The sequence below is a fragment of the Nansenia antarctica genome, assembly GCF_963989245.1.
Source record: "Nansenia antarctica genome assembly, chromosome: 5".
In the NCBI taxonomy this organism is placed as follows: domain Eukaryota; kingdom Metazoa; phylum Chordata; class Actinopteri; order Argentiniformes; family Microstomatidae; genus Nansenia; species Nansenia antarctica.
Window position 1 is genome coordinate 56,798,239 of NC_137690.1, and position 12,045 is coordinate 56,810,283.

The following is a 12,045-nucleotide window of genomic DNA, read 5'->3' on the forward strand; positions in this document are numbered from 1 at the left end:
TTGAAGTTCCAGCAAGTGCAGATAAAGCATCAGGTAGGAATTTGGGGATGTAATCGGGGATCTATTTGAAAGATAATTATAATTAAATAAAATAATAAAAACATTTTCAAATTAGTGTTTGAACACTACCACTGCCAACACTAACTACTTATATGACCATGATTTTGTAATTATTATCATTATACTCATAGCCCTCATTGAATTTGGGTAAGATGAGTGTTGAATTTAGTGCAACATATGCTCTAATACACATATTATGATCCTGAATAATTTATCATTTTTATTTTCACAGATGCAAAGGAAAGCAGACTGTCCCCTGGAAAATTGGGTATAAAGTCCCAAATATTGGTGCCAACTCCCCCTCCACGGCCTATCATCACCAATGGTCAAAGAGATGAGAACATCCATCAGGATTCCCAGGAGAGCAATAGGAGGGCCCGATCCCTCCGCACTTTTCAGGCTGCCAAAAGAGTGGCCAACTCTATGACCTTGGATGTCCCCAGGCCTAGTATTTGCAAAAAAAGTGGCAGAAAGGCAGGTCCAGTCATTAGCAGTTATCATCTCCTTAATGAGCCTCTCACTTGTCTGAGGTCCCCTTCCAACACATCCCTGGCAGCCTCGGAGATCACTGAGGATGCTCTGAGCAAGCTCCTCCTTGGGGACTCTCCAGACCTAATATCATCCAGTCACACCAGCCCCAGTCCCAGAATGATCCCATAAGATCTGCTCATCTATATGGAATGGTAATATTCTAGGAGGGAAATAAAAGAGCTACTTTACAGTTGAGATATTCCTGCCAATCAAAGCATGTTTAATTTAAGCACTCGATTAAAGTCTAATTATCTCTTTATTTTCACTTGCAGGCAGCCCAGTTTCTAAACTGACTAACCCATGGAGACCTTTTAACATCTTGATTTATGAAAATGATTCTTACCCATTCATTTGCAGAAACCTAGTTTAGTGATGTTTTTAAAACATCAAAGCTAAATATCTATCTACCTTTCATCTATCAACCAACCAACCAACCAACTATCCATCCTTCCATCAAACCAACCAACCATTTTTAAAGTTATCCTCTACCATAATGATTTCAACTACCCACCAAATCTATCTTCCAAATCATCTTTAAACTTTTTCCACTACCAAAATAAAAAAATCTAGGTCTGTTTCTTCCCAATGTTTTAACTGTAACTTTAGGTTTTGATACCTTTTAAACTTTGTATAATATTTAGGTTATAAGTATAATATTTTGATTTTTGCAACTCAAAAATTCCTATCTTTTAATAAGGTGGAATGCTGATTTAGGCAAACATTCTGTGAGCTCCATTGTTACAGCAACTGCCAGGGAACTTTCAGGTCTCTAGAATAAAAACAGTATGCAACCTCATACCTGCACTCTCATAGCTACCAGTTCTACCCCACTAAAACCCACTATTATACATTTAACTACCCCCAAGCTCATCACATCTACAGTATCTTATCCTCTAACCTTCTCTCCTCTATCCTATCTTCTGACCATCTTTTAAATATCTGTCCATCCTACTATCTCTTTTTCTTTCCAATACTTAGCCCATCATAATGAATCATCTTCCTTTCACCGCTCACTACTGCTTTTTCTGTATTATCCATGCTGATTAACTGTATCTATCTCCCCTCTCCTCTGGTCTATCTATCCTCTAATCATTGATCCATCCATCCAACAAACCAATCAACCAAACCATCGTTAAACATGATCGGCTACAATAAGAAGACTATCTCACTTTCTTTCAACTAGCCCAACAAATATAATCTATCGTCCAAACCATTTGAACTTTTTCCACCCAAAAAGTTTCTTCTGGAACTTCGTTTTCTATTTAACACTAGAACAGCCGTGCCTTTTTTACCTAATAAAAGACCCCCTCTTTACAATGCTACGCTGCTACTTACACCCAACAACCACTAGTTGGCCGCCTTGTAAATTATCCTGCCTCCTACACAGAGAAACTGCAAAAATAGGTTAGGGTTAGGGTTATCCTGATGTGATTTTGAAAATGTAAGGATACTGGGTGGTAGAACGCACATATCTAGGAAAAGTCATGACATTTGATAGAGTGCAATGATAACATTTTTTTTTACTCACAGGGGTCAAATGACCCCACCCATGGCTTAAATCTGTCGTAAAGCGTTCCCTTCAGTTTGATGTTTGGAACAGTGGAAAACGGACATGCAGTAGGCTGTAGGGTGGTGAACACAAAAAAAGAAGATCAAACTGAATCAATATCAGAAGAACCCTGGTATGATACAAGATATTATTTGATCACAGTGTATTGGGCACATATTATACATTAGCTGTAGTACAGATTCAATGACAGCCGCTAGGGTTAGCTTTGAGAGCTACCAAGCTTATAGCTTCTTGAGCCAGTCTCTGTCTCGTTAGCTCAGCGGACACACACAGGGTTAGTGGTTTAGCTTCCTATCTAGTCAAACGCTGGCTAATGTCGACCCCGGCTTGTTTTGTTTTTTGGGCAGGTCTCTACATTGGCTCGTAGTTGGTATACGGACCCGTTTCGGTACGTTATTATCAGCAAGTAGGTAGCGTATAATCTATAATGTCGCCTACTGGCACTATACAATTACAGTAGTCAGTCAGCTTAAGCTACATTGTTTGGCTACTTGACTGACTGTATTTCAATCGTTGACATGATGCCTTGTAATAGATTTGATCGTAGCCGTTTTTTCCTCCAGAAGTGTATAGCTGTTTGTTCGAACACATTATTGGAGACGGAGGGTGCCGTTGTCGATTCGATTACAACCCGCGTCAGTCAACCGGAGCATGAGCGTAGCTAGCGCTAGTCTAGTGTGATATTAGTGTTACTAACCATGTTAGCGTGTATATAGCTAATTTTAGCAAGTCGCTGCCTGATGTAGCGAGTCTGCTGGAGATAGCAACGATATTCAACGTTGTTTTCATAAAATCATGAAAAATTGCGAATACCAGCAAATCGACCCGCAGGCTCTCTCGACGCCCACACCCACCCCGGCGCTGCCACCTCGACCGGTCGCCGAGAAGAACGAGAAGGTGGCAAAGGGGGCAGCGAGGAGAAAATGGGAAGTGTTCCCCGGCAAGAACCGCTTCTACTGCGACGGACGGATCATCGTGGCTCGCCAGAGTGGTGTCCTGCCACTCACTCTCACTCTCATTCTGGTCACCAGTGGACTGTTCTTTATGTTCGAGTAAGTTTTTTTGTTGCATGTAGCTCGGCTTGTTATTAACTTCAAATAAATATACCGAAGTTACAAAGCACAGATTTCCAAGGAGGAATAGGGTTTAATACTAGAAAATAAATGACATTCTTCCTCGCGATACTACAGTGGTGCCTTGGTAGTGCAATGTGTGTTGCATCTCTAGGGGATGAAGTGGTGATTAAAAACAGTGTTGAAAGTTGTTTAATATAGGATCCCCTGGGTGGTCTGAAAAACTGACTGCATTAGCTCACTACATTGTTGGAATAGGAACTGGCCCTTGAGTTGCAAGACAGGTGCTTTCAATACTGAAGGCAATTGATTTAACAAATGCTATGAACTGCCAGGTTATAATTATCCTCAGCTTTTTCCTAGACAGGTCAGTGTGGATTCAAGCATAGGTAGACCCTCAGGTTATGGAACATTTTAATATGGTCTGTGTACTGTCACTCACTGCAGTGCTCAAGAATCAATCATCTCCTCTTTTTTCCTTGTCCTGATGTTACAGCTGCCCTTTCCTGGTGAAGCACCTGACCAGCTGCATCCCTGTGATTGGAGCAGTGCTCTTTGTGTTTGTGGTCATCTCCCTCCTCCAGACCAGCTTCTCTGACCCGGGTATCCTGCCCAGGGCGACACCGGATGAGGCCGCAGACATTGAGAAGCAGATTGGTAGGTGTACAGAGGACGCAGGCCATCACTGATTTAAACATCATAGCACTCTCTTTCTTGTTCACTCACTCTTTCTCGGATGTGCAGGAGCTTACTGTCCCGTAGTTTGTACCTGCTCTGCTAAAGTGCATTTCTTCAGCTCTTCCATCACAAATGATTTACCGATCTTCAGATGCTGTAGCAGCTAGATTTTGGTTTGAACAATGGATTAGGCCTATTCAGACAGCAAATGATTAAACTGCGTAATTGCATTGACCACCCCTACTCCAGTCTCTTTTGACCAAGCATGGTGGATGGCAGTCTTCTGGTTTGGGGGGGTTGTTGCTCTTTTAATGAGCCCCTGGGCTTTGCCACTGGCATTTAATTGTGTGAAAAATTAAAGGACATTCTGCCCTAATTATGGTGGGTGACATTGGCATAATGGATCTCACATGGTCTGGCTCTCTTTAGAGTGCTCATTGTGGGTTGTGGCCTCACAGCTTAGGCAAGAGAGGGTGTTGTGTAAATGTAAGGAGTGAGTAGTCAACAATGGAAGTGATATTGCGACAGAACACGCCTAGTGTTTCACAATAACCCTAGCCGGTTCTTCCACTGTTGTGTTGTGAGAAAGAAAGTAGATTGGTAATGTTGGGAACTAAGACACGCATGACCTGAAAAAACACATGGACCTGACATGCTACTTTCCCCATGATGGAATGTCTAATGGATGCCATTCTGCCAGCAACTTACTTCACTTTACTTTGCTGACTCAGAAGTGTACTGTTCTCTGCCAAAGCTCATTTGTTATAGGCTATCTCCAACTTTTCCTGGGCTATTTCTAGACTATAAGATTTGTTATGCTTCAGACATGGACCTGTGCTATATTTGCCCCCATGTTCTACATTAGTTGATCACAGACCATGTCTAACTGATTATGTAGTATTTGTCACTGTCCCAGTGGCTGCAATGGCCATGCGTTATCGCCTCTGCTCTGTAGTGACACTCCCTGCTCTCTTGACTTAATCAGCCTGCTTACAGTGATGCCTTTGATAGCTGATTTTGCCCCAAGAAGTCCCTTTTAGAGTGAGTGCAAACACACAGAGAAACCTTGAAAGCTTGAAGATTATGTTGTCTTGTGACATGTCCATATCCTGCTAGATGTTTTTTCCCCTCCTACAGACAACTCCGGCTCCTCTACCTACCGCCCTCCGCCCCGCACCAAGGAGGTCCTCATCAACCAGCAGGTGGTGAAGCTCAAGTACTGTTTCACCTGCAAGATGTTCCGGCCTCCCCGGACCTCCCACTGCAGCCTGTGTGACAACTGTGTGGGTGAGCAGTGGGAACAGAGAGGGGGCTGTGACATTTACAGTACACACTGAATAATTCAGACATACTACATCCTGTTGAGATTGTTTTATGGTCTTTATCTGCCATATAAACAGGATTTATTTCCTGTTTTATCTGTTAAGATGAACTCTGAAGGTTTATTTACAAGTATCTACAAGTTTATTTTCTGTGCAGTGCTTTGTTTTGTTGTGCATAGTTGATTGCATCACATTCCAATAACCATTCCATTAACCTAGTTAATCTAATTGTGCTCTTTAATTGAATTGTGCCTGGTTGATTTGTTTAGAAAAATAGCTAACACAGTAGTTTACATAGATTTGTAGGGTAATCCTAATGCTCAGTGGTGTCCGTATTTAGGTTACTGAATTTCCTCTCTCTATGTCAGTCTGATCCTATTGAAAGGGACTAGGCTAAGATGGGAGCAATAGGAGTTAGGCTTCAATGTCATTGTCACTGTAACGGCTAACATTGCTTCCTGTTATCTCTCGTGTTGTCTTCCAGAGCGGTTTGATCACCACTGCCCTTGGGTTGGAAACTGCGTGGGGAAACGCAACTACCGTTTCTTCTATACCTTTATTGTGTCTCTCTCCTTTCTGACGGCCTTCATCTTCGGTTGTGTGACGACACATCTAGCACTGCGTATGTACTCTGCCTAGCTTGTTTTGTTAAAGCCTGTGTAACAGGCATTTGCCATGCCGTGTATTTTCTTTTTTTACCTGACTTCAGGATCCTAACCAAAATGATAGTATGGGATACTAGTCATGTCTATTATTGCTTACCACTTCCCAGACAATTTAGAACCTTTAAAAAAACATAAATGTTACCATAAATGCATGACTCAGTATTTACTTTGAAGTGTGCCGAAGATTACCTTTATCTATATGCTCGCGGGGTGCGGGGGCAGTGCGCTCTGCATGCATAGTGACGTGTGGCTAAACAATTGCTCACACGGTCTTGACAAGAAGGAGGACAGAGACGGATGGAAGCCGCAAGTGACGATGCTTGCCGTCTCTAGCTTGTTGATAAAAAAAAAAAATGCCAGAAGTGAAATCTGACCTGTTCCATCCCTGTACATTATTATTATTATTCTTATGAATTGAGTTAAATTAGGTTAAAATCTACATACCATAACTGAGATAATACCTGGGGGGTATTCCATCAATGTTGCTAAAGGAAAATCCATGCTTATTTTCATAAATGTTGCCAGACTTATCAAAAATAAATCTGGACTTTCCTTTAGCAACATTGATGGAATACCCCCCTGTGCCTGGATTATGGCCATATTGACAAATATGACCTTATATTTTGTATCATATTGAATGAATGTAAAAATTCATATAATTATTTTGTGCTCACTCATTTGTTCAGCATAGTATTCTGATTCAAATATCAGCTATCAAATCTCATTATGGATTCATTATGTTTTATTTGGTTGCCATGGTATCGCTTAAAAATCTAAATTGTGATACTTAAACTGGTATCGGTATCAAAGTTAAAATGTTGGTATCGAGACAACACTACTTGCAATGAAATCCCCCCCCCACACTTTTTTTGAGTCATGTTAGTCATATCTATAACAAGCCTCTTTTGCTCTTCCTCTCAGGGACGCAAGGTGGGAAAGGCCTAATCTTCGCTCTTCAGGAGAGTCCAGCCAGATATCCTTTCATTGTGTTTACTGTCCTTGTTGATCTGGAGGAGCTTACCTGACCTAATGCACCGCTACTCACCTGACCACTGCACATGGCCCCTTTACTCACTTAAGACTTCTAAACCCTTTAGAATTAGAATGTGTCTGTCAATCCTAACTGACATCACTGTTGACATTTGGATACATTTACCTTCAGTTATGTTGGCCTTGACCCTCCTACTGCCGTGGAGCTGGTGATCTGCTTCTTCTCAGTTTGGTCCATCTTGGGCCTCTCTGGCTTCCATACCTATCTGGTTGCTTCCAACCTGACAACCAATGAGGATGTGAGTACTGCTAATGAATGTGTGCCATGTTTCAGTTTACCTTTATGACAACTTCCAACGTTAGCCCTCAGTGATCTAGGATGGAGACTAGGTCAATCGTGTATGTCTCATGTTCCCAGATCAAAGGTTCGTGGTCAGGGAAGAGCGGGGCAGAGGACACTGACAACCCATACAGCTACAACAACATCTTCACAAACTGCTGTGCTGTTCTCTGTGGGCCTATGCCACCCAGGTAAGGCTGTAAAGGCTTTATTGTGCATTAAATCAGAAGACCATGTGTTATTACAGTCTGATCAACATGTTCCTTTGTCTTGTCCCATTGCAGTTTGATTGACAGGAGAGGCTTCTTGCCCACTGAGGAGTTGTCCCAGACCGCCACCACAGAGATCGAGCCGCCTGATCGAACTGCTAAACATGAGATAAACGTGGTAGGAGGATCCTCCCAGCTGCCTTGTGCCTTGCGGAAACCCCCCTCCCTTCTACCTGCACTCCCCAGTCCTCAGTCAAACTGCTCCCCAGCCTGACAGACCTCAGTTGCCTGCTCCAACCTACCCCCCCCCCCCCCCCCCCCAACACCGACATCACTGCCTGACTGTCGTGTATGGTGTTCACTTTCAGTATCTTTGCTCCACAGACCACTTTATTAGGCATAATCTGGTACTCTGCACAATACAGATGGTGACCACATAGAAAAGAAGACCTGAGATTATCCAACACTCACTGTTGCACTCCCTGTCTCACTTTGGATAATGGCTTGTAAACACCATTAGATCCAGATTATAGGCCGTCTGAAATGTGAACATACTATGTGGCTATTACTGTCACATGTAAACTGTGTTAGGTCATCATAACTGGAATTTCCAGGAGTGAATTGAGTAGACATCAAGTGTGGTGTACTGTACACTGGTGGTTCCTGACCCTGGTAGCCTGTCCGTTTCACAGTGTTCGTTTGTAGAACAGTTGAGTATATTGCGGTTTTCACTGGAAAGAGGAATTGAAACCTGCTGCTAGGTCATGTAGTGTATTTGTCCTGGGTGAAGATCACCTGTTTCATACCTTTTATATTATGGATTAAGATTGGAGGCCTTTATGGCTAGTACAGTATGAGAGCAGAGCAAAGAGCAGAGTCTTTTTTCTGTGAAAAAGGGAACATAATATGATGTACTATCTGATTTTATCTTTACTTATTTTAAGGGAATTGTAGTGTGTTACTCTATACATGTTTTGTTTCAACTCAGGGTAAAGCCTGATTTATACTCCTGCGTCGAATTTACGCGCGGCTACGCCGTAGCCTACGCGAGGGCTCTCCAAGTTTATAGTTCTATGTTGGTCCGCGGAAAAAAGTAAATGACATTTCTGTCATGACTTCCGCATTTACGAGAGTCGGAATGTGACGCTACCAAGCGGACCAATCATAGTTCTTATAGATAACTTAACATTAAATATGTCTATCATAAATATAATTTAAACCCAACGAACAGCCATGGGGCTCCCTGTAACTAATCATTTATTTCTAAATAAACAGGATTGTACATCTCGTAAATGTGAATCGTGCTCAGGAAGGCTGTGCCTGACGCTTCCATAGGGCGCTCCGTTGGAACGGTGTACTCAAAGCGGCATAATAGCGATCTTTTTGTTGTTATGCTTGTTGTAAATAAAAGTTCTATGATACATTGAAATGACATTAAACTAAGATAATACGATGGTTATCATAATTTTTCAAATCTTTATTAATAAGTAATTACAGAAAAAGTAAATGACATTTCTGTCATGGCTCCCGCATTTTGGCCAACGAGAGAGTCGTAATCATGTCGTAATCATGTGCTACCAAGCGGACCAATCACAGAGCTTACGGTTGCGTAGGCACTGCCGCGTACTTACATTTTTGGAGAGGTGCGCGTCAATCTACACCGTAGCCTACGCAAGGCTACGCAAGCTACGCCGTCGATTTTACGTAGAAGCATAAACTGGGCTTTAAGTTATATTTGTCTGTTTTTTAAGTTGAGGAGTCAGAAGAATTTCCCCTGTCCAGATGCTATTTTCACATCCTTCTTTTCACATGACTTGCACTGTTATATAGGCAAAAGGTATGCCTGCAGGATTGTATAAAAACATTTGTTTATGAAGGGCATTTCAGTAGTCTGACAGTAATGGCTGTTTCAGACCCTACAGAGCATGTTGAGTCTGTCTGCTGCATCCCCTTAAACAAGCCAAGAGGCTTGTTTTCCTGTTGATGCAGGATTTGGGACCGGCTAACCATGCCTACTTAGTGTATAAGGCTCCTGTCATGACTGGCTGAGGGTTGTGGAGTTTTGCACGAGAGACAGAAAGAGAGAGAGAATATTGTTGAAAGTGGTTACGGCTGTCATACCTGTCTAGGAAAAATGACTGTTGGAACCCAACTATCTCAAGGGACGGGGGGGGGACGACAACAAGAATTCCCTGTGCTTATGGAGTATTTTGCTGTTTTACTGTTTTGTATGTCTCTGATTTTGACAGTCTTGATGTTACTGCAGTGTGTTACATTATGTAATTGTTAAGTTACATCACATCATACACAAACCACCTCAAGCCAGTCAAAATCATCTCCCTTATTATCAATTTTTTTCTTTCAAATTTGTTGTTTTGTTTTTTGTAATTTCTTATTTGATCATCATATTTATATACATTTCAAATATTTTTGTCCAAGAAATGTGAAGTATCAAATATTGCATTTTAAAAGTTAATAAATCATGATTTCCGAACTGACCATTATTAGACTCATGTATGCACAGATCATTATTGTTTTTGGCACCCCATTACTCAAAACGGTTGTGTGTGTCGTGTGTCTGCCTGTCTACAAATTCAAACTGGTCATCATTTAACTGGAAGAACAAACTATCCCTACTATTTTTGTCACCACAGAGTGGCAATTCCTTTTTAGTATTAACGTGTGTGTGTGTGTGTGTGTGTGTGTGTGTGTGTGTGTGTGTGTGTGTGTGTGTGTGTGTGTGTGTGTGTGTGTGTGTGTATGTGTATGTGTATGTGTATGTGTATGTGTATGTGTATGTGTATGTGTATGTGTATGTGTATGTGTATGTGTGTGTGTGTGTGTGTGTGTGTGTGTGTGTGTGTGTGTGTGTGTGCGTGCGTGTGTGTGCCCTGCCACCCCCATTAGGAGGAAAATTGTCTGGATTTTGCTCTGTCCTGTACTGGCTGATTCGCCAGTTTTAGTGGAGAGACAGGGCAGGACTAGAGGTTGGTAAGACCCCCAGAGAGGGGGGTAGAGTGCAGTGGGGTGTCTGGCTGTTCCTTCTTGTGGCTGCTGTGTCTGCATGTTGCTTGGCTGCGTTCTACTGTGCTGCCAAGCTTGATTTACACTGTTTATTCTTACTATGTCAGGCTGCATCACATCACACATGGCAGTGGATGGAGATGGAAACACAGGCTCATCCAGGCTTCAGACTGTTTAGAGATTTAGCACGAGAACTGGGGAATAATAGTGCATGTGTAGTCTTGTAATTGCGATTCTCTGTTGTGTTAGTTTCTTTTCAGTTATGGCCATACAGTATTTTGTGCACACATGCACACATACCCACAGAGCACAAAGACCGATAAGATATGCTATTCATTTGGATGCAGTAGACATGATAATAGCTTACAGCGCCTACCCTTCACTTATTTTTCTCTTTAAGGATTGACGCATACATGTTGGTTTGACAAGAAATGGTTCCACTGAGGAAAACCCATACAAATTCCACTCTGGAATGTACTCTGCATTATGAATACTCTTTTAAATGTGTGCTGACAGTGATGTGGTCTTTTACATAACACAATCAGAACATCTCTGTATTCTGGCCTTAGCCAATCAGACAAGCAATCATTTTCAATTAAATGGTCCACTAGGTTTTTGTTGAGCCTTCCTCGTATTTGCCTACTTTGAGTAGTGAGTATCAACCTTAAAGGGTAATCCCTTTGTTTCTCTTGGGTGACTCATACAACCGTGTTTGTGAAGTAATGTTGTCTGCATGACTGCCCCTCACCAATATACCATTAGAGTACCTGCATGCCCTCCTTGCTGGCCCATAGCTTGCTCTCTACATTGTTGTTTGAGTGATCTCTTCCTGGGGTGATACCTGTACTTTTCACTTTTTCTAGCTTCTGTTCTTTCCTGCTCATGCTCTCTATTTTCAATCCCCACCTTTACTTATTTTTTTCTTCTCTTTTCTGTCTTATCTCCACCATCATCATCATCGTCATCTCAGTGCACACAGGGAACTAAAGGCTTGTTGGAGACAGCCGCCCGCCCTCCGCTCCTCTCCAGACCGTGTCCCCATGGGGAGCCCCAGACGGTCCCTGCCGGCCCATACAGCAGCCTGTCCATGAACTCTCACCCCTCTGCAGAGCGTTCTAGGAGCTGTGGGGCGCACCACACCACCAGCCACCTGGAACGGACTCCAGGTCTGGCCAAGACCCGGTCGAAGGGTAGCAGCAAGCGTGCAGCTCTGCATATTGCCAACCCTGCCTACAACGTCCCCAACCCCCCCACCTCCCCAGGCCTGGGTCCAAGCCATGCAGCAGGGGATCACAGACGTACCAGCTTTGGCTCATTGCACTGACTGACTCACTCCAGCCAGCTCCCTGAGTGAACCTGCACAGACCTGCATTAAGCTTTGCATGTCTCACTTTGGTTGTAACCAGGTGGTCCACCAGACTCCACCCTTTATCTTAGAAAGATATCCTTTATCTTTATAAAGAGGTGGGACCTTCCTCACAGTCAGAAAGGAAGGCTTGACTAGTACTAGTCACAAAGACATCCTTTGGATCGCAGGCCTTCAAAGAGAATGTGCAACAGGATCTGCTTCTATGGAAGGCTAT

The 12,045-nt window shown here is 42.7% G+C and overlaps 1 protein-coding gene across 1 annotated transcript; it reads left to right on the forward strand.

The window, feature by feature from the left end:
• Nucleotides 1-2,956: 2,956 nt before the first annotated feature.
• On the forward strand, nucleotides 2,957-11,786 carry zdhhc18b (zDHHC palmitoyltransferase 18b; the record flags this gene model as incomplete). Its single annotated transcript, XM_080531768.1, has 9 exons — nucleotides 2,957-3,213; nucleotides 3,731-3,891; nucleotides 5,050-5,199; nucleotides 5,719-5,856; nucleotides 6,821-6,885; nucleotides 7,096-7,188; nucleotides 7,308-7,420; nucleotides 7,514-7,616; nucleotides 11,433-11,786. 9 exons carry the CDS (start codon nucleotides 2,957-2,959, stop codon nucleotides 11,784-11,786), a joined length of 1,434 nt encoding a protein of 477 aa, XP_080387894.1.
• Between the last annotated feature and the right edge of the window lie 259 nt (nucleotides 11,787-12,045).